General features: G+C 42.4%; 1 protein-coding gene across 7 annotated transcripts in view; it reads right to left on the bottom strand.

Annotated features, from left to right (window-relative positions):
• Window positions 1-230: 230 nt before the first annotated feature.
• The window catches only part of P2RX7 (purinergic receptor P2X 7), an 81,430-nt gene continuing 58,260 nt past the window's right edge, over window positions 231-23,400 (bottom strand). For all 7 annotated transcript variants that reach the window (XM_061141948.1, XM_061141949.1, XM_061141951.1 and 4 more), the window contains 8 exons: window positions 22,947-23,027; window positions 22,187-22,316; window positions 17,378-17,514; window positions 11,532-11,622; window positions 9,711-9,776; window positions 9,475-9,624; window positions 7,621-7,722; window positions 231-4,066 (listed from right to left, as the gene is read on the bottom strand). In XM_061141948.1, coding sequence (XP_060997931.1) covers window positions 3,578-4,066; window positions 7,621-7,722; window positions 9,475-9,624; window positions 9,711-9,776; window positions 11,532-11,622; window positions 17,378-17,514; window positions 22,187-22,316; window positions 22,947-23,027 — 1,246 coding nt within the window. In that variant the 3' untranslated portion in view covers window positions 231-3,577. The remainder of the gene's footprint in view (window positions 4,067-7,620; window positions 7,723-9,474; window positions 9,625-9,710; window positions 9,777-11,531; window positions 11,623-17,377; window positions 17,515-22,186; window positions 22,317-22,946; window positions 23,028-23,400) is intronic.

Below are 23,400 nucleotides of genomic sequence, written 5' to 3'. Positions count from 1 at the left end.
GCCTCATTAGAACACAAGACAGCTCCATCTCCAGGAAATTCCAAGGGATTTAGGAGATCTGTGTGAGGAACCGAGGGCAGAGACTAAGATTCATCTTTGTGTGTCATAGTGCCTCAGGGTGTGTATGTTGAATGAATATGTCAGTGAATAAGACTACTGATTTGCGGATCTTCTGAGAAAAGAAAGTAAAAGGAATACGTCAATAAATACGAATTACACATTATTTTTTTTTTTATTATCAAAACAGTTAAGACATCTGCATTGCCAAGCTAGAATTAGGAAGGGTTTTAAGAAGGATTCCCTCTAAAGAGAAGAATGCAAGTCCATACCAATGCTACATGAAATCAGGCAGAGTTACAAGAAAGCAGATCTCCGATACAGAGTTGAAGCAGTGAATACTGTGCAATTCCTATAACAGAAGAATGGATTTAAGTACAAAAAACAGATCCTATAAAATGTGACTTTAATTAGGATGCCTTTGGCAATGACACTGTTTTCTACAGTAGACTAAAAATAAGAATATAAATGTGATGCATGTTATTCTAGGAAGTGTCAGACATGCAGTTGACGTAACACTTCACCCTCTCACCCAGAGCATCTGGGAAAGGTGAAGGAAAACAGTAGGTGGATCCAGTGATTATTTGTCATTCCGAATTCTGACTCCATCTGGGGCCTCCACAAAGTGAGAGAAGCACACTAGGAATAGGCACCAAAAAATTTCATGTGAAGGCTCAGAGGCTATCAGAATGGAAATCTGTGGCAGGTACATAGAATTCTTGGAGTAAAAAATTTCAGTGCTGAAGAAGTCATATATAATTCACTTTTCAAAAATATCTCTGAAAGGTAGTAAAAATGAGTTACATCTGGCCCAATTAACTTGATTCCTGAGTTTAAAGCCAGATAAAATGCTAGGTCAAAAAAGGAAGGTTTTTGTTCATATTATTTTACATTAATACAGTAGAAAGCTGGTGATTTTTAAAAAGTATCAAAGTGCTAAATATTAAAGAGTATGTATAAAAACTCACACCATTTATTAGTCACAGTTTTGAATAGTGCTCTGTATTTATTGTTTAAAATAGTTGTCATTTTGAAACAGTCTGTTCTAGTGCTAAAACCTTGAAAAGGAAATCCTGAGGAGGATCCTAAAACCTGCTATTCATTTTTATACTCTCAGTGGTTGATGGATAGAAATGGTAAGAGCTTTGAGTGTGAATTGCTTTTTAAGTAGCAATCAGACTATCCATTGTAACTGGTTGCAAAGTACAGGATGTTAAAGGCATAAAGGTGGCTTTTATTTTTTCCAGTTTTTAACAGCAATAGTTACTTCCAGTCATAGAAATGTGATGTGGATTGCAATGTATTGGGTAGCTCAGCAGTTAGATTTGATGGATTCCAGAGCTGGTCTGGTGAGTTACCTGATTTGGTCTGTAGTCACATATATATTGCTGAAGATACATATGGTGCATATATGCTGTATATATATATACACACACATATATTGCTGGCTTAAAACTCAACATTCAAAAAACGAAGATCATGGCATTCAGTCCCATCACTTTATGGCAAATAGATGAGGAAACAATGGAAACAGTGACAGATTTTATTTTCTTGGGCTCCAAAATCATCGCAGATGGTGACTGCAGCCACGAAATTAAAAGATGCTTGCTTCTTGGAAGAAAAGCTATGACAAATCTAGACAGTGTATTAAAAAGCAGAGACATTACTTTGCCAACAAAGGTCCATATAGTCAAAGCTATGGTTTTTCCAGTAGTCATGTATGGATGTGAGAGTTGCACCATAAAGAAGGCTGAGTGCTGAAGACTTGATGCTTTTGAACTGTGGTGTTGGAGAAGACTCTTGAGAGTCCCTTGGACTGCAAGGAGATCAAACCAGTCAATCCTGAAGGAAATCAGTCCTGAATATTCACTGGAAGGACTGATGCTGAAGCTGAAGCTCCAATATTTCAGCCACTTGATGTGAAGAGCCGACTCATTAGAAAAGACCCTGATGTGGGGAAAGATTGAAGTCAGGAGAAGCGGACAACAGAGGATGAGATGGTTGGATGGCATCGCTGACTCAATGGACATGAGTTTGAGCAAGCTCTGGGAGATGGTGAAGGACAGGGAAGCCTGGCCTGCTGCAGTCCATGGGACTGCAAAAAGTCAGACACGACTGAGGAACTGAACAATAACAACATATATATATTATGGCTGATTTGCATTGTTTTACAGTAGAAACCAACACAACTTTGTAATGCAAATATCCTCCAATTAAAATAAAAGGAAACCTAAGCCCTCAAGGGGCTCCAGGGATATCCAGGCTGCCTAAGAACCTTAGAACCAGAGAAGGTGTAGGCTGAGTCTACGTCCTATGAGTCAGGCTTGCTGTCTGTCCCAGTTATCTGTTGCTGTATAACAGACAGCCCCAAACATAGTTTAAGATAACAATTCTGTTCTGTGGGTTCACTGGGAAATTCTTACTTAGGGTGTCTGTTCAGCTGCAGTTATATGTTAGCAGGATCTGGAATAGCCTGGAGGATTCTTCTCTACCATGTCTAGTGACAGGCTTGGATGTCTTGAGTGCTGGGCGCTGGTCAGGCATCTCTCCTCTCCACACATCTGCTTGGGCTTCCTCACAGCAGGGTGGACTCCGAATGGGCAGGTTTTTATAGGAGAGCTGGTTTTCTTTGCAGCAAGAGTTTCAAGGGACAGGAAATAGAAACTGTCAGCATCTTAGGACCAAGACCCTGAATCAGATACAGCATCACTTTATCATTGGATAAAGTGATCAAAGCTGTCAAGACCCAAGGGGAGGAGATATAACTCTCAGATGGTTGGATGGCATCTCAGGTCCTGTGGAACAGATGTCAAAAAAAACTTGTGGGCACTTTTAACCCTCCTCATTCTTTTTTTAAAAGAACATTATTTTTTAAAAAATTCATTTTTGGCTGTGCTGGGGTCTTCATTGCTATGCGTGTGCGGGCTTTCTCTAGTTGCAGAGAGCAGGCGCTCCTCTTCATTGCAATATGCGGGCTTCTTATTGCAGTGGCTTCTCTTGTTGTGGAGCATGGGCTCTAGGGCATGGGCTTCAGTAGTTGTGGTGCATGGGCTTAGCTGCTCTGCAGCATGTGGGGTATTCCTGGATCAGGGATTGAACCCATATCCCCTGCTTTGGCAGGTGGATTCTTAACCACTTGACCACCAGGGAAGCCCATATTCATGTAGCTTTTATGCATTAATAAGAAAATTTGTGTACACTGCCTCAATTTGCTCTCCTAATTGTGAAACAGTAGGTTGGCTAATAAGGCAACTAAGGTACAGAGGTTAAAGGCCTAGGATCTCAACCATCTAGGGATAGAATGGAGAAATGAATCTGAATGAATGAATCTGACCCTCAGTCCATGCTGAGGGATTCTGGTTTATCTGTTGTTTGTTTACCCTGTCACTTTTCTCTCTGACACACATAGAGCTGGGGGAGAGGAAAGCCCATTTCCCTTTGGCTAAAAATCTGGACACACATCCTGGCAGGTGAAGCTCAAGGTGCAAGCAAAGGCAATGTTCAGTGACTGCTCAGTGCATCAGTAAGGACTCTTGAAGCCGCTGTACTGGCCTTCACTCTTGGGGAACTCTCTCCGGATCCTCCAGCGGCAGCAGCTGGGCAGGATGGCGAAGTCAGCCAGGTCCTGGGAGCCAAAGCGCCAGGTGGTGTAGCTCCTGTAGGCGCAGTGCCGCAGCCGGCTGTTGGCAGAATCTGCATCCAGCACCAGCAAGGGCTCCTGGTACTGCAGGAGGAACTGCAGGGCCCGCCTGGACAGCACGAGGTCCCTGAATAGCTCTGAGGTGGTGATACAGGCACCCAGCTTTTTCCGGCAGCACAGCTCCTCCAGGCGTCTTTGGTTCTCAGGGAGTTGGGATGGAAGGCAGTTTCCGCACTGGCACCAATCCGGGCAGTCCCTGGGCAGCTCTTCACCAAGCAGCTGGATCTCCTCTGGTTGTCCGGGAATCGGGGGTGGGTCATGAAGAGACAGAGGCAGCCGGGACAAGTCCGAAAAGTCCAGCTGGGATCTCTGAAAAAGGCAAGTTTCCAAACCCGTCAGCAGTGACAACCCCTAGGGTTCTGGGTTCTTTAATTTTCTTATGAACTTATAAAGTTACATTTAATACTGCGTTAATACTAGCAGCTCCCATTTATTAAATGTACACATCAAGTCTGTGTTTCGCAAGCATCGCCTCATTTAAGCTTTTGAAAAACCTCATGAGGGCTTCCCTTGGTGGCGCAGTGGGTGAGAATCTGCCTGCCAATGCAAGGGACAAGGTTTGATCCCTGGTCTGTGAAGATTCCACATGCCGCAGAGCAACTAAAGCCCATGAGCCACAACTTCTGAGCCCATGTGCCTGGAGCCTGTGCTCCGAAACAGGAGAAGCCACTGCAGTGAGAGGCCCGTGCAGCTCAGCGAAGAGTGGCCCCTGTTCACTGAAACTGGAGAGGGCCAAGCGTGTGGCAACAAAGACCCAGAGCAACCAAAAATAAATAAATAATTTTTTTTTTTTTAAAAAAGGAAAGCCTCATGAGATATGTGTCCAGATCTCTATTTTACAGGTTTGGAAAGTGAAATTCAGAAAAGCCAAGCCTTAGTGCATATATCCTCTCATCAGAGAGACCTCCGGGCCCCGCCCACCTGATCTAGGTAGTTCCTCTCCTCTCCGGTCCTTCTCTTACCACATGATGATGTCCTATGCTCTTCATTAGTACTTACCACCATCTGAAATGATCTTATGAACTCTTATGTTTCCTGGATGATTCTTCTTCCGCATGAAAGCAGGGGCCCTATTTGCTTTGTTTACTGCCTGTATCCCCAGTGCCTACGGCAGTGCCCAGCACATAGTAGACAATAAATATTTGCTGACTTAACTCTCCTTTCTCACCATGCTCCCTTTTCTGAAAAATCCATTTGTTATCCTCCAAGGGAATTTGCCATAATTGCCATCATTTATATCTATTCTTTGTGACATATACCTTCATTCACCAGACAAAGAGAGTATGAGTTGAGTACATTAAAACTAAATGGTTCATGTACATGAATGTACACAGCACCATTATTGTAATAGCCAAAGGGTGAAAATAACCCATGTCCATCAATGAATGAATGGATAAAAAACTGTTATGTTCAGGACTTCCCTGGTGGTCCAGTGGTTGAGAACCGACCTGCCAGTGCAGGGGACGTGGGTTTGATCCCTGGTCTGGGAAGATCTCATATGCTACAGGGCAACTAAGCCTGAGCGCCACAACTACTGAACCCATGCTCTGCAACAAGAGAAGCCACCACAATGAGAAGCCCATGCTCCACAACAAGACAGTAGCCCCTGCTTGCCATGGCTAGAGAAAGCCCACATGTAGCAACAAGACCTACACAGACCAAAAAAAAAAAAAAAGTTATGTTCATACGGCTATGAAAAGGAATGAATTACTGACAAATACTAAACATGGCTGTTTAGCCAAACATGGGTAGAACCTTGAAGACATTATGCTAAATGAAAGGAACCAGACATAAGGAGACAAGTAAGATTCAATTTACATGAAATGTCCAAAATAGGCAAATTCATGGATACAAAAAGCACATTAGTGGTTGCACAGGGCCTGGGGAGAAGTGAGTGGGAGTGGCTGCTGAATGGATTCAAAGTTTCCTTTTGGGGTGATGAAAAAGTTCTGGAGCAAGACAGTGATGATGGTTGCTCAGCATGGTGGATATACTAAATGTCACTGAATTGTACTCTGTAAAATGGTTTAAAATGGTTTAAGATGTAAATTTTATATTATGTGTATTTTACTGCCCTTCCCCAATATATGAGAGTTCGCTTTATACCCAGGCCTGATAAAAACATTACAAGAATGGAAAATTTTTGGCCAGTCTCTCAAGAAGAGATGTAAAGTTCTTAAATATTAGTGAATTGAATCCAGCAGTAAATACAAAGAATAATACATTGCATTCAATGTATTTTATTGCAGCAATGAAAGATTGGCTTAATATTTGAAAACCAATCAGTGTAATGTACTAAAAAACAGAAAAAAGAAAACTCATTATTTGAAAAGCCTGAAAAAATACATCATTTAAAACTCAGTATCCAGTCATGATAAAAATTCTTAGGAGCAGAGGGGAATTTTCCTAATCTGATAGGATATTCTTTAAAAACCTACAACAGGGAATTGCCTAGACTCAGCACTCACTGCGGTGGGCCAGGTTGAACCCCTGGTCAGGGAATTGGGATCCCTGCAAGCCATGAGGGAGGCCAAAAAACAAAAACAAAACCCTACAGCAAATCCAATAGTGAAATAGAAAAACTTTCTTCCTGATTTAGGAAATGAGACAAAGATGCCTGCTCTTATCATTTCTGATCAATATTGTGCTGGACATCCTAACAGGTGAAACAAGCATCTGGAGCTGGAATAAACAAGAAAGGAGCCTCCCCTAGAGCCTTCAGAGGGAGTACAGCCCTTTTGACAGCTTGATTTCAGACTTCTAACCTCCAGAACTGTGAGAGAATACACTTCTGTTGCTCCAGGCTCCCTAGTTTGTGGTAATGTGTCACAGCAGCTGTAGAAAACTAATGCAGTCAGTGAAGATGTCCAGCAGCCAGAACTGCTGGGGAGAGTGTGAATGAGAACACCCACTTTAGAGAACTTTTAGGTAGTAACTATGAAAGCTGCACCCAGACCTGCCTCATGACTCAGCAGTTCCCTTCTCAGGTGCCATATGTTTACTGTGGCGGCAGCATTGGCATGAACCCCAAAGTGGAAACTAACCAAATGGGTAGTTCATTCAACAATTGAATGGGTAAATAAATTGAATATTTATAAAACAGAAATTATACAACAATGAGAATGAACCACTGCTACACACAACATCATGGATGACTCTCACAAAAATAGAGTTGAGTGAAGGAAGCCACTCAACAGGGTATGTACTGAATACATACTATAGGATTCAAATTTTGTAAAATTCTATAACAGGTAAAACTAATGTTTGAATGCAGGATAATGTCTGCTTTTAAGGGAAGATAGTAATTGGGTAGAGGCATTAAAGGGCCTTCTGCTATTAATATTCACTTTTAAAATCTGGGTGCTGGTACCATGTGTCGCGTGGTGTTTACTTTGTCATCAGTTGTGATTTATACACATTTCTGGATATATTTACATTTAATAGTAAGTATTCTTTTAAAAAGACTGGGATTTCCCTGGTGGTCTAGTGGTTAAGAATCCACCTTGGAATGCAGGGGTCACAGGTTCGATACCTGGTCTGAGAGCTAAGATCCCACATGCGGCAGGGCAGCTAAGCCCACACACTGCAACTGCTGAAGCCAGAGCACCACAACTAGAGAGGCTGTGAGCCTCGACGAAAGATCCCACATGACGCAAGGAAGAGCCTGTGTGCCACAGCTAAGACCCCACACAACCAAATTAATCAATTAATTAGTGTGAAAAGACTAATGAGAATTCCCTGGGGATCCAGTGGTTAGGACTCCAAGCCTCCACTTCAGGGGGTGTGCGTTCCATCAGGAAACTAAAATCCCGTAGGCTGTGCTGCGCAGCCAAAAAACAAAAAGCAAGCGCTAAACAACTTACCTGGACTTTTTCACCTTTGACATCTTGCAGACTTCTCCCAAGTAGTCTTTCATTTACCATCCTAATATAGGGTTCATCCACAAAGGACACATATTTTAATGTCTAGAAGATAAAAATTAAAGGGTTAGCCATTTTAGTACAGAGTTACACCTACTATGTATCTGAACATATCTGAAGGCAACTGTTATTCCTACTTACCGAATGACAACCCATTAAACAAGCTAACCAGAAACTCTTGCTAACTAAGAAAGAATTGATTCTGAGTATCAGAAATGGAGCCCCGGCCACCTTAATTTGTAGACCTAGAGTATCCACAGCTTACTGCCTATTATCTCCAGGTACCCCAAGTGCTATATAAAATTCCTTTGTTGTGTTCCCTCAATTTCAGTTATGCTAAGGTTGAATATCTCCGGAAAGTTATACTATTGCAACTTAAATTATTTATATCTTTATTAAATTGCCTCCCATCTTGGGCCATGAAATGGTGATTAATTTTAGTTGCAAAGATGAACTTTGATTTTAATTGCAAATACATGTACAATGAACAATGAATTGTGCATTCAGCTGCTACAAAAGGACAGCAGTGTTCTTGGACAAGGGAAAGAAACCCTCTTTGTTGTTTCTAAAGTACCAGAGATTTCTCTTTGATTGGAGGAAATCATGGATTCCAAAATTAATCAAATTCCAAATGAATCAAATCAAAACCATACAGATGAACTAAAATTTCCTTAGACTACTCCCCCATCTGAGGCTCCTTTCCATAAGCAATCACTGTGAGTGATTTGTGAGTGCCCAAACCTTTTTGTATACATTTATTACTTCCCCACACACATTTACATGTGTGTGTATAATGCACATAAAAATATACAGAATGTATATGGTGTATATAAATACACATATATATGTGTAGAAAATACATAAAATTAGTTTTTGTGTATAGTTGCTTTTTAACCTATATGTCATACCACAGATATTGTTCCATAGTTTGCTTTTTCACTTTCAGCAATCTTGGATATTTGCTCATGGCTGTACCTCTAACATAATAGTTATCAACATGGATTCTGAAACTAGCCTGCCTGAGTTAGAATACCAGCTCTGCCAACTGTATGATTTTGGGCAAATAATTTAACCTTCCTGTGCCTCAGTTTCCTCATCTGCAGAAAGATAAAAGTAGTACCTATCTAGAGTTCTACTGATAATCACTTACTATAAACCCACCTGTAAGGCTGTGTGAAGGTTCAGTGAGTTAATGTATACACAGCACTGGGAACGCTATATGAGCATTTGCTTTTATAATTATCTGCGTCATTTTTCAAAACTGGTGTCAGGCATTCCCTACTATGGATTTATCATAGTTCATTTCACTATTCACCTCTTGGGCATTTGGGCAGATGCTCTTCATCACTGTCACACATAGCACTGTGACAGACATCTTGTACATGTGCACTACTTGGGTACCCATGTGAGTATTTCTCTAGGACAGGTATGGAGAAGCAGAAATGCCAGGGTGTAAAGTATGTCCTGTTTAAATGTTACTAGATTGACAAATTGTTCTCCAAAGTTATTATACTTTTATTGCACAACCAGTTTAATAAATCTGACCAAATTGACAAATCCTAGAACATAAACATTTGTTTTCCCTATACCTGCTTCTCTATTTTTGTCTCTTTTCTTCACTAAAATGAAAGGATTCATCTGAGGGAGAATGTGGGTTGGGGTAGGATCCTGATACTTATCCACCATGGGATTGACGACACCTATAATTTTTGGCCTTATTTCTGCACTCTCCTCAGTGAGCCAATGGGCCCTTCAGGTGTTTTGATTTTAATATCCTGTAGACACATCGAGTCTTACCTGTGTTGGCTCCACAATGGATTCATACTTCTTCTTGTAGTAGTATTCATTGACTGCGCAGAATTGACAGCACTTGCACCAGGGATAAACATGCGATCGACAGTATTTACTTGAATAAGTGTTGATGAGCATGTCAACTAACACAGTGGCCTGGAAAAAACCAGACAAGCACCTTGTCAGTGAAACTTCCTTTAGCCACTTCATTTTCATAAAGTGTAAGAAAAAGAATCTCTTACCAAACCAAAGTAGGAGAGGGTTGAACCAATGTACACGATCAGCTGGATGATGTCAAATTTTCCCCCCTAAAAACAGAGTACAAAAGATTACTTGGTTGAAATTCAGAATCATGCTTTTCTGCTCTAACGTGTAATTGTAAGTTCCAGCAGAGGAGGGAGTCTAGTGCCATGAATCTGACAACTGCATCCAATGTGTTCACAGCAACAAAGATTAAGGAGACTGAAAATATGAATCCCATTCATTCTGCTTCTCTCTCTCAGGATGTGCTTGAAAACATGGGTGTTTTAAACTAAGAAGCACTAGAATCCACACACTGAGAGGAGAGCCACTGAAAGTTTATTTTTCCATTCAAGGTGAGGATTTCAGAAGAGCTTTCCCTAAAAGTGATTTGAAATTACTTTGGAAACAGAGGGAAGGAATGTCTGCACAAAGTCTCCCCTTCAATGTCCTTGTGATTTTTATTCTCAGTGTCTTTGTATCTTCTCACTGTATCTTCTCACTATATCTCATTGATTCCTGTGGGGCTTATTACCACATTAAGTAAATAATATGCTGTCAGACAAGATATGTGGGCATCCATTGGTTTTTGCATCTCTCCTCCTTCTGGAGACAGCATGCCAGTTTTCCTTTGGAGAACCATCTCTGTGCATACTCAATCCCTGTAGTTTGCAGGGAAGAGGCTGGTTCAGGGCTGGTCTAAGACCAGCCATTGTGAGTGACCCTAGTCATAATGATTAGTTTATCAGTGAGCATGTGGCCCATATTGGGCCAGTCAAAGCCAGTGGCATCTGCTGAGGTTTTTGCTGAGGTGTTCTCTTTCTGTAGAGGTTGCTAAATTGCAAAGATATAAGTAGCTGCTGATACCACCACGTAGAGATGACCCACTGGGAATGATGCCAGAACAGAGGAGAAAAATGTAAGAGATGGAGGGGGGCAGGTTCCTTATGATGTTATTAAAACATCTGAATTCAGCGATACCTGAAGCCTGAAAATTGCCTCTGGATTTATCAGTTATGTGAACTAACCCAATTTGAATTGGGTTCTGTCCTGACAAACTATTTTACAGAGGGATCTCTTTCTCTTTCCTTTAAAAAAAATTATTTTTAATTAAAGGATAATTGTTTTACAATATTGAGTTTGTTTCTGCAATCCATCAGCATGAATCAGCCATAGGTATACATATGTCCCCTCCCTCTTGAATCTCCCTCCCACCTCCCACCCATTCCCACCCTTCTAGGTTATTACAGAGCTCCAGTTTGAGTTCCCTGAGTCATATAGCAAATTCCCACTGGCTATCTATTTTACATGTGGTAGTGTATATGTTTCCATGCTACTTTCCGTATCCGTCCCACCATCTCCTTCCTCCCCACCACCCACATCCATAAGTCTGTTCTCTATGAATGTGTCTCCATTCAGTTCAGTTCAGTTGCTCAGTCGTGTCCGACTCTTTGCGACCCCATGAACCACAGCACGCCAGGCCTCCCTGTCTCCATTGCTGCCCTATAAATAGGTTCGTCAGTACCATCTTTCTAGATTCCATATATATGCATTAATATACGATTTCTCTCTCCTTTTTAAGCATCAGAGTATTTTTAAAGTTGAATTATTAGGTTTTTTCCCCAAGCCCACTCTTGTAGTCATTAGATGACTTGTTAGGAACAAGGACATTTCTTCCCCTTTTTGTATCCCACGTGCAAAGTGCACAGTGCCAGCTAATGACTAGGACCAAAGCATTCACCCTTTGAGATACTATGGCAGTAATTTAAGACACAGTCATAGGAACGGAGATGCCAGTGGCTGAGAGCAGAGAAGAGACTTACGGTGCCGAAAACCAGGATGTCAAAACGGATCCCGTAAGCTTTTATCAGGGTCCGCTTTTCAGTGTTATTTTCTTTATAGTACTTGGCAAATCTGTAGGAGGAAAAGGATGCATATTCATAAAGATCTATCTGAAAGTGCTGGTATTTTATGAAAAGAAAAACTGAAACAGTAGCCAATCTAGTCTTCTTTGTCCGATCTACTTTTCTAGTCTTCTTCCAGCTCTGCTGTTGTTAGCAAAGGGAAGAACACAAATTTCTCTCTCTCTTCACCTGGAACCAAAGCACCACCTCCCCACGTCACCTCCTCTACTTTTGGCATAACCGAGTGATGGAAAGTCTGCTTTTTTTTTTTTTTTTAATTTATTTTTGTATATTTATTTAGCTTCCTTTGTGGCTCAGCTGGTAAAGAATTCGCCTGTAATGCAGGAGACCTGGGTTCGATCCCTGGGTTGGGAAGATCCCCTGGAGAAGGGAAAGGCTACCCATTCCAGTATTCTGGCCTGGAGAATTCCATGGACTGTAGAGTCCATGGGGTCACAAGGAGTCCAGCACAACTGAGGGACTTTCACTTGGCTGCTCCAGGTCTTGGTTGCAGCATGCAGGATCTTTAGCTGTGATCTTTGAACTCTTAGTTGTGGCATATGGAATCTAGTTCTCTAACCAGAGATTGAAGCCAGACCACCTGCATTGGGAGCTCAGAGTGTTACAGACATTTACAGCTGACACCACCGCATAGAGATGACCCACTAGAGATGGACCATCAGGGAAGTCCTAGGACACTTTTTTTCTTTGAGTTATTAACTCACAATCTACTTATAGGTGTGGGGAGAGAAGAAAACAAAAAATGAATGCTCTGCCAAAATATAGTATGGAACATCTGAAATTCCTATTTTTTTCTCTTTTTTAAACTCTCCGGATCTGACATAGAGATGAATTAGATGTTCTCAGCACTTCAGTGCCTGTTTCTGGCCAAAGGGGTTTCAGTTTCTTTGCATCTGAATGTTCTCATTTAATGACAACACTTTCTTTTGCTCTATTAACTGATTTGCTTTTTAAAATGCAAAGCCAGCATGCATCACCACTCCATGCCCCAGGGTTGCATAATCTCTCCATGGAAGCTGTTTTGCTGGAAGGTTAACACTGTAGTAAATACTTGAATTTCAGTTTTCAGGGGCTTGGTATGGTGGTTCTCATACTGAGGGCAAGAATCACTTGGGAAGCACTTTCAAAAGGCAGATTCCTGGGCCTCACCCCCAAAGGGTGGTTTCAGATGGTGTGAAATTTTTCTGGGAACCTGTATGTCTAGGAAAGGGACCAGCTGGTTCTGATATAGGTGAATAGTGGACCACACTCAGAAATACCAGGCCCTCACGAGCAAGGATGCTTTTGCCTGCTGTAGTGGGTTGAATAATGCCCCCACCAAAGGCAAGTCTCAAGTGCCTAACCCCTGCACCTGTCAGTGTGACCTTATTTGGAAATAGGATCTTTGCAAGTGCAAATGAGTTAAGGATCTCAAGATGAGATCATCCTGGATTTAGGGTGGGCCTTAAATGCAGTGACTTTATCCTTATAAGAGGAAAGAGAGGGAGAGTTAAAACAGAAACCAGAGGGGAAGCCCATGTAAAGATGGAGGCAGATACTGGAGGGAGGCAGCCACGAGTTAAGAACGAAGCAGTTTCATCTTGTTGGAAATGGCTTGAAACAATATTTTGGGTCAATCAAACTTTCTGTCTTAGGAATTTGAAATTAAAAAAACCACTAGAATTGGCCTATTTAAAAAAAAAAAGATGAAGTTCTAAATGGAGTGCTGGTGCTAGAAGGGCTACAGAGTTAACTCTTGAACAGCACAGGGGTTGGGGTGCCCACCCTCTGCCCAGTGGAAAATCCACTTTAACTTAACAGTTGGCCCTTCATATCCATACTCCCTCTGCAACTGTGCATTCAACCAACTGCAGATTGTGTAGTACTATAGTATTAATATTTATTATTTAAAATAGTCTGTGTGTGAATGGACCCAGGCAGTTCAAACCTGTATTGTTCAAGGGTCAATTATATATTGCAAGCTGATATCCTTGAGAAGCAGAAAAAATAAGCATTATTCACATTAAGAGCAGAGCACCAGTGAAGATCTGTAATTCCCTGGTGGCTCAGTGGTAAAGAATCTGCCTGCCAGTGCAGGGGACTTGGGTTCAATTCCTGAGTCAGGAAGATCCCTTGGAGTCGGAGATGGCTACCTACTCCAGTATTCTTGCCTGGAGAATCTCATGGACAGAGGAGTCCGGCAGGTTACAGTCCATGGGGTCGCAAAGATTCGGACGCGACTAAGCACAACAACAAGAGCCATCGGAAGCCAGAAGCAGCAAGGGGAGATCATCCCTTGGGGCCTTTAGAGGGAGAATGTCCCTGCTGACACCTTGGTTTTGGACTTCTGGACTCCAGAACTGTGAAAAGTTTCTGCTGTTTAAAGCCACCAAGTTTGTGGTAATTTGTTAAAGCAGCCACAGGAAATGAATACACATATACCTATTCTGAGAACAGAGAAGCCCATCAGGCATTCTGTCCTGGGTGGGTCTTCCCTGCTTTACACATCTTATAAATAAACTGAATCATTGTCTAAGGACCTTTGGCCACAGATCTTTTGGTAAAGGATGAAATATCTGCAATGTGATCAATTCCTTCAACTTTCTGTGTTTTAGAAAGCTTATATATATTTTCTCATGTACCTCATATAACCTCTAATTTCCTTCTCTTTTCTGTGGCTATTTGAAAATAAAGTTACCCATCAGGTCTCCACAATTTATTTTTGGCTACAGATTTCTTCTGGTGCTTGATTCCAGAGAACAAATGCTCTAACACTTTGATCTGAAAGATCAACCAGTTCTTCAGAATGCTCAGATCTCTCCAGGAGCTAATGTTCTTAGGCTCAGCTCAGAGACTTGAAGGACATTTGCTAACATCTGATGGGTACACTGCCCTGCATGCGTCTGCTGGCTGCTGAAAAGACAGCCTGTGAGGGCAATTGGGGACCACTGACCCAGGCCTCGCTTCCCACTAATGGCCACAAGCCTATTCAGTAGAGCAGCAGGGAATGATCAAAACATTACCTAAACTAGGAGCTGGTTTTAGGGCCCTGGATAAGACTCCATGGACCCAGAGAAGGCAAAAAGCCTCTTATGGGACTTCCCTGGTGGTCCAGTGGTTAAGACTGCAAGCTCCCAATGAAGGGGGCTCAGGTTCGATCTTTGGTCAGGGGACTAGATCCTACATACTATAACTAAAAAGATCCCACATACTGCAATGAAGTTTCCACTTGCAGCAACTAAGACTCAGGGCGGGAGGGGGAGAAGCCAAATAAACAAATATGAAAAAAATAAAGTCACTGAAGCAAAGACAGTGTTCTTTAAAAATGCCTCTTGTGTGTTGATCTCAGCCAGCTCTTAGTCAGGAGTTTCAAACTCAGATGCCTGTAGGGGCCAGACAGATAACAGAAATAAGTGATACAGCGAGGTATGAGGCAATAAAGAGTGGTGAGGGCTGTGGCAAGCCAAGAGGGAACCACTGATACTCAGCTCCAGCTGAGAGCTCTCCTGTGGGATATGAAGCCAGTGTTGTTACATGGTTTGATTTTTTTCCAAATAGTTTAATTCGGAAAAAGCAGGAAGTTCATATTTTTATGTAGAATATCTCAATGTTCAAAACATTGTACAGGCCAACAACAACAATAACAACAACAACAAAGAAGTTTGAAGTCTGCTTGCCAGTTAATGATGCTGCTTTACCTAAAATATGAATAGATCCATTTGCTTGAATGGATAACAAAAAGTCAATAAGAGTGCTAGCAGAAGGGTTAGGAGGCAGTGAATGGGTGTGTGTGTGTGTGTGTGTGTGTGTGTGTTTGCACATGCACTTTGGCCTGTACTTGCATGCTCAGATTAAGTAGACACCTCATTTTATTCATTCTCCCAGGCAACTAGCAACCTGGTTGTAAGAAACAAAATACAGTCAAATGAAATATCAAAGAAGAAAGCATGTTTGGGATGCTAGATGACATAGCCTAGACCAGTGCTTCTCAAACTTTAATATGCACATGAATCTTTTGGGAATCATAAGATGTAGATTCTAGGCACTGCTGCTGCTGCTGCTGCTAAGTCGCTTCAGTCGTGTCCGACTCTGTGCGACCCCATAGACGGCAGCCCACCAGGCTCTGCCATCCCTGGGATTCTCCAGGCAAGAGTACTGGAGTGGAGTGCCATTGCCTTCTCCAGATTCTAGGCACTAGTGGTAAAGAAACCGCCTGCCAATGCAGGAGACATAAGAGAGTAAATTAAGAGTGGAAGCTGAGATTTTTACATCATAACAAGCTCCCATGTTGAGGCAAAGCCCATGTTCCTGGTAACAGGATCACATTTTGAGTATCGAGGGTCTAGATTAGTGATTCTCAAACTGGAGTTTGCATCCAAATAGCCTGGGAGGGACAATCCCTGGAGTGTCTAATTCAGTAGGTCTGAGGAGAGCCTGAGAATTTGCATTTCTAACAAGATCCCACGTGATGCTGATGTAGGGACTCACACTTTGAAAGTCCAGACTATTAATAGGAAAAGTATTCAGGGAAGCTAATATGTTTGTAAGTTGATTCCCTAAGATGGACTCCTATGTGTGCAGTTTCCCTTCTTAACTAGGAAAGCTCACTCTTCAGGAAAGTACACAGTGCCTATGGGGGGTTCCTATCCCGTCCTTGGAGAGGCCTTTTCTGGTTGCATCCCTGCTCCCCACCCTATCAAACTATCTTGTTTGATTTTCTTCAAAGCATGTATCATCATCTGAAATGGTCTTATTGGATTTCTTTGTTTGTTCTATTGAGATATAATTAACAGATCATAAAATGCACGTAAAATGCTTACTCCTTGGAAGAAAAGTTATGACCAACCTAGAGGGCACTTTAAAAAGCAGAGACATTACTTTGCCAACATAGGTTTGTCTAGTCAAGGCTATGGTTTTTCCAGTATTCATGTATGGATGTGAGAGTTGGACCATAAAGAAAGCTGAGCCCTGAAGAATTGATGCTTTTGAACTGTGGTGTTGAAGAAGACTCTTGAGAGTCCCCTGGACTGTAAGGAGATCCAACCAGTCCATCCTAAAGGAAATCAGTCGTGAATATTCATTGGAAGGACTGATGCTGAAGTTGAAACTCCAATACCTTGGCCACCTGGTGTGAAGAGCTGACTCATTTCAAAAGACCCTAATGCTGGGAAAGATTAAAGCCAGGAGGAGAAGGGGATGACAGAGGATGAGATGGTTGGATGGCATCACCGACTCAATGGACATGAGTTGGGTGAACTCCAGGAGTTGGTGATGGACAGGGAGGCCTGGCGTGCTGCAGTTCACGGGGTCGCAAAGAGTCAGACACGATTGAGCGACTGAACTGAACTGAACTGGCATATGAAAACATCCCACAGAATACCAGGTTATACATATTATATGATCTCATATAAGCCTCACAAAAGAGTTGGTTAGACAAAGGAAATTTCACCAGAAGGTTATCTTCGGTTATCTCAGGGTAGAGGAATTATGGGTGATTTTTATCCTCTTCTCCATGGTTATCTCTGTTTCCCAAGTTTTGTTTTTATCTTACAAAGAGAATGCAGTTCTTTAATAATTCATACAAAAATTCAGTCACTGCCTAGCTCTGAGAGGAAGTCTTTTACATTCATCTTGTTGCCTTGGGAAACAAAACTAGTCTTACTGGCTGCTGGGGATACAATTCAGCAGGGTCTGAATTGAATTCCCCAGGTCCCTGGGGAGCCAAAGGCTAGTTACTGGGCAAATCTGACCCGGAGCACTGTTACCTGAAGTTGTAGCCAGGATACAAGGACTCCTTGGCCGTCTTGTCGTCAAGGCGACGGAAACTGTATTTTGGACGGCAGTGATGGAACCATCTGTCCAGGTTGCAGTCCCAGTAGATCTCAATGCCCATGATTCCTCCCTGGGGAAGAAAACAAGAGATAATCTCTAAACCTCGCTGGACGTGGGTTATGCAGCCATCAGACATCTCCCTGCATAGTGATGATCACTGAAAGAAAAGTTTGCTTTTGAGGATTAAAAATGCTGATAAAAAATTTCAGAGCCCTAAGTACCGTCCAATTTAACTCATACAGCTACTACTTTGGCAACTACAAATGCATCTCCCTGCTCCTCCTCCCCCGCCCCGGAACATACTACCATTAAATTTACTTTCCTAAAATATAACTTTCAACAAGTAGTAGTAATGTTAGTCGCTCAGTCGTGTCTGACTCTGTGCGACCCCATGGACTGTAGCCCACTAGGCTCTGTCCATGGGATTCTCCAGGCAAGAATACTGGAGTGGGTTGCCATTCTCTTCTCCAGGGGATCTTCCTGATCCAGGGATCGAACCCAGGTCTCTGGTACTGTAGGCAGATTCTTTACCCTCAGAGCCACCAGGGAAGCCCAACTTTCAACAAACTCCTCCAGTAATCAGACATTATTAATGCCTCCACCCCCATTAAAGATTAAGTTGAAGCTTATCATACTGGAATTCAGTGTGCTCCATCACTTCTTCTCTGCTTATCTCTGAATTCTCCCTTGGAGAAAGCTGTTAGGCCAGACTATGCTTTTCCCAGACACACTTTGCATTTTCACTTCTTTTTTATTTTAAAGTAAAGCTGTATCTCAACAGCTTTATTGAGATACAATTCACATACAATTCGCCCACCTAACAGGTACAGTTCCACACTTATATTCATGTATATGTGCAACTGCTACCACAGTCAATTTTACAGCATTTTCACTACCTCCAAAAGAAAACATGTAAACTTTAGTTATTACCCCTCTCAACACTAACCAACCACTAATCTACTTTTTGTCTCTGCAGAGTTCCTTATACTGAACTTTCACATGAATGAAATCATGTCATACATGATCTTTTATGTCTGGCTTCTTTCGCTTAGCATAATGCTTTTAAAGTTCGTACATGTTGTAGCAAGTGTCAGTACTTCATTCCTTTTTGTGGTAGAAGAATATTCCATTGTATGAATACACTACAGTTTGTTGATCCGTTCATCTTTTGGTGGACACTTGGGTCGTTTCTACCTTTTGACTATAATGAATAATATTGCTGTGAATGTTTACATACAAGTTTTTGTGTGAATATAAGTTGTCATTTTTGGGGGGTACATACTTCAGAGTGGAATTGCTGGGTATACTTTGCATCTTTTAATCTTGGCCCTTGACCTTTTCTCCCAATGAAACATTTCTCCCACCCACTTCTCTAGCTAAATTCTACTCATCCTCCAAGACCCAGCCAACATCATTCCCCATCCACTCAAGCACCCCTATACTCCTCAATTCATGGTGACCTTTCTCTCCTCTAAACTTCTAAATAATCTGCTCATCTCTTACCTATACTTGGTACTTCTTTTTTTTCTACAGACATTTTTTGAGCACTGGCCATCATATTTCACTGAAGCTTAGACACCATTGCTTGTAAGACACGCAGGGTTTTTTTTTTTTTTTTTTTTTTTAATGTTCCTCCAAGGAAAAAACTGGTGTCCGTTAAGCTGTGAGACTCCAGCAACTGAAAGCACTTACTGATTTCAAAATTATTAAAAGTGAAAAAAGATATTTCTTTGAATCGATGAAATTAGGCATTTCAAGACAGTATGCTAGATGTAGTATTCTGAGGATACAGAAATGAGTAACAAAGAAGTTCTGACTTAGAGGGAGGAGAAATAATACAGAATAATCACAACTGCCTTTTTTGGGGGGTCAGGCACTAAACCAAGCACTCTACCTACTATAGTGAATGTATTAATACCTTTGTCACTTGGCATCCAATTTGCCGCCTTCTGGGAAAGCTACCTGGAATTTCCTTTGGGAAACACCTTTTCTAACTCTCTGTGGTTTGAATGGGGCTGTGACCTCTCCCAGGAATGGGCACCTGACTCAGTCCTAGCCAATCAGGACAGTGCTTCCCTCTGGACCTGATGACTAGTTCAGATAGATTATGTAGCCCAAGGTAGGGTTAACCAGAACTCTCCTTGCGACATTTTGCCAGAACCACAGGGGAAAAGGTCCTCTATTGGTTGAGACCACTAGCCATGGAGTGTGAAAGTCTAAAGCAGCACCATCTAATAGGATTTTCTATGCTAATGGATATAGTCTATATTCATGCCCTATAAGACAGTAGCCAGTGGTTATTGAAATGAGGCTAGTATGACCAAGGAAATAAGTTTTTAATTTCAATTAAGTTTAAGTTGCTGCATGTGACCTGTGGCTACCATATTGGATAGCACAGTGCTAGAGCTTTGGTGGTTTTGACTTGACATGTGGAGAATATCATCATTAAGGAAACAATAAAAAAATGAAAGGAGTCAGATTCCTGAAAGATAGCATTTGAGTTCTGGGATGCAGCTATGCCTAAATCTATCATACTGTTCATTCAGCCAACAAATATTTATTGACTGTCCATTATGTGCTGAATGTTATACAAAAATGAACCAAAAAAAAAAAGAGCTACCTTCATGGAACTTACATTCTAGTCAGAGAAAATAGACAACAGACAAATGGATATGATGTAAAATATATAGTATGTCAGATAATGCTTGGTACCAGGGATAAATATAAACCTGAAAAGGGCCTGCTGGGATAGAGGTGGAAATTGTCATTGTAAATGTAGCAGTAAGTGAAAGCTTCACTGAGCTATATTTGAGTGAATACTGGAAGTACATGTAGGAGGCAGTTAATACTATATCTGGGGCTAGACTGTTCAGGCAGAGGGAACAGCAAGGGAAAGATGGTAGGAAGGTAGGAAGATGCTTTGGGTATACTAGAATGTTCATTCTGCCTGGTCTTTCTACACAAGTTAATATGGTTCCTTTTTTGCTTAAGTCACTTGAGTTTTGTTTCTGTTATTTGCCCCTAAATTACTTTTTATTTTTTGCTTAAATCACTTGAGTTGGATTTCTATAATTTGCAACTGGAATAATCCTGAGTAACCAAAGTGTGGTAGTCTGGATAGCTGTCATTGTTAGTCTCTAAGCTGTGTCTGACTCTTTGTGACCCCATGGGTTGTAGTCCGCCAGGCTCTTCTATCTGTGGGATTTCCCAGGCAAGGGTACTGGGGTAGGTTGCCATTTCCTTCTCCAGGGGATCTTCCTGACCCAGGGGTTGAACCCACATCTCCTGTATTGGCAGGCAGATTCTTTTCTACTGAGCTACCAGGGAAGCCCAGCCTGAGTAATAGCCCCCCAAATGTACCTAATCCTAGGTCCTAATCCCCACATCTCTGAATATGTTACCTTAAATGGCAAAAGAGGCGGCATGCGTGCGTGCTCAGTCGCTTCAGTTGTGTCCAACTGTTTGTGACCCTATGGACTGCAGCCCACCAGGCACCTCTGTCCTTGGGATTCTCCAGGCAAGAATTCTCCTGGAGTGGGTTGCCATGCCCTCCTCCAAGGAATCTTCCTGACCGAAGAATCAAACCCACATCTCCTGCCTTGCAGGTAGATGTTTTACCACTGAGCCACTGGGGAACCCTCCAAAGAGATTGCTGCTGCTAAGTCGCTCCAGTCATGTCTGACTCTGTGCGACCCCATAGACGGCAGCCCACCAGGCTCCCCCCGACCTGGGGATTCTCCAGGCAAGAACACTGGAGTGGGTTGCCATTTCCTTCTCCAATGCGTGAAAGTGAAGTCGCTCACTCATGTCCGACTCGTAGCGACCCCATGGACTGCAGCCCACCAGGCTCCTCCGTCCCTGGGATTTTTCCAGGCAAGAGTACTGGAGTGGGTTGCCATTGCCTTCTCCAAAGAGACTGCAGGTGTGATTAAATAAAGATCTGGAGAAGAGGAAATCTGGATTATCTGGGTGGACCCTATAAAGACATACTGATCTTTATGAACAGAGAGGCAAAGAGATTTAACACAGGATAAGAAATCAATGTAGGGGACTTCCCTGGTGGTCCAGTGGTTAAGACTGCATGCTTCCAGTGCAGGGGGGCACAGGTTTGATCCCTGGTCAGGGAACTAAGATCCCACATGCCCCAGAGCAAATAGGCCTGCAGGCCACAGTGAAGGATCCCATGTGCTGCAACAAGGACACAGTGCAGCCAAATAAACAAATATAAAAATATTTTTTTAAAGAAAAGAAAAATGAAATCAATGTGACCACTGAAGCAAGATGCTATGCTGCTGGCTTTGAAGCAGGAAGAACGAACTATGAGCTAAGAAATGCAAGGAATGCAGTTTTAAAAGGTGGAAAAGGCAAGGAAATGGATTCTCCCCTAGGGCCACCAGAGAGAGCATGGCTCTGCCAGTATCTTGATTTCCGCCCAGTGATACTCATTTTGCACTTCTGACCTCCAGAAGCATAAAAAATATGTTGTTTTAAGCCACAAAGTTTGTGTTAATTTGTTACCACAGCCACAGGAAACTAACAGATGAAGGGTTTCACACATAGGGTTGTTGTGAGATTAGATGTGATGCAGGAAAAGTCCTTGTCACTGAACATGGATTTACAAAATCCTCCATGAATATGAACATATTATTAAGACCCAGTGGTCCAGCCTCTTGGCCATTTGTCATCCTCCATCCCTTGACCCACCCTCCCCACATTCCACTTTACAAACAGGCATCACCAACCTGAATTGCCATTTCTGAAAAATTATCTCCTGTTTCTTGAAAGATATCTCCTAGTCGGAAAATGGGACACTGTGGATCCCGAGTCTTGTGAAAGGTGCAAGTGCTGTTTAAATCCGGCAAGATGTTTCTCCTGCACATGATGGAAGGCAAACAAGCAAGTGAAAACTGGGATTCATCTCTTTCATGGGCGTGAACCAGTGTGGTACCTGGCACTGTGAGGGCCTCCAATGATCCTGCCTTCTGGGATTCACACCCTTGTGTATTCCCCTCTTACACTGTACAGTGTTGGTCTGTGTGACCAGGAATATATGACAGAAGTGATGGTGTGTCACTTCTGAGATTAGATTATAAAATACAGTGGCTTCTCTCTTGGTTACTATCTTGCATGCTTGCTCTTTGGCTTGGATCACTTGCTCTGGGGAAGCCAGCCACCACGTCCCAAGGGGACTCAAGCAGTCTGAAGGAGAAGTCCACACGGTGAAGAACTGAGTTCTGATGACAGTCACTTGAGTGAGCTTGGGAGAGGATTTTCGAGCCCCAGTCAAGTCTGGAGATGGCAGCAGCCCCCACTGACAGCTTGACTGTATCCTAAGAGACCCGGAGCCAGAACCGCCCAATGAAGTCATTCCCAGATGTCACTCCAGGATGCCCAGAAACTTTGTGAGAAAATTAAAGTTTGTTGTTTTCAGCTTCTAAGTGTTGGGGTGATTTGTTATGCAACAGTAGATAACAAATACAGCTAGACCTTCTGGGCACTTACGTGGTGTAATTGTGGCCAGGGAAGTCGATATTATTCTTGATGAGGACAGTAAAGTTTTCAGCACTGACCAAGAGCGCAGGCCTGAGAGAGAGAAATGCAAAATGGGATCAGTGACGACAGGGACCAAGGGAGTCAGTGAGCCAGTGACCAGAGGCTCTCATTTCTTGCTTGGGTCAATATGATGGTTGGAGAGAAATGCAATCCAGTGGGCAAAACCTTCCAAAATTCTCCAGCTTCTCCAGGAAGAATTTCTCCCTTCTTAAGACCCCATGGAAGGAGTTCCCTGGTGGTCCAGTGGTTGATAATCCTTGCTTTCACTGCAGGGGCATGGGCTCGATCCCTGGTCAGGGAACTAAGATCCCACAGCTGTGTGAGGTGGCATAAAAAAAGACTCCGTGGCACTTACTGTGATACTTCTCACTCTGATATAATGGTATGTTTAGGTATGCACAGT

The sequence above is a fragment of the Dama dama genome, chromosome 5, assembly GCF_033118175.1.
Source record: "Dama dama isolate Ldn47 chromosome 5, ASM3311817v1, whole genome shotgun sequence".
NCBI classification, from domain to species: Eukaryota; Metazoa; Chordata; class Mammalia; order Artiodactyla; family Cervidae; genus Dama; species Dama dama.
Note: the sequence above shows the minus strand (reverse complement) of the source record. Positions and strands in the feature narration are given on the sequence as shown.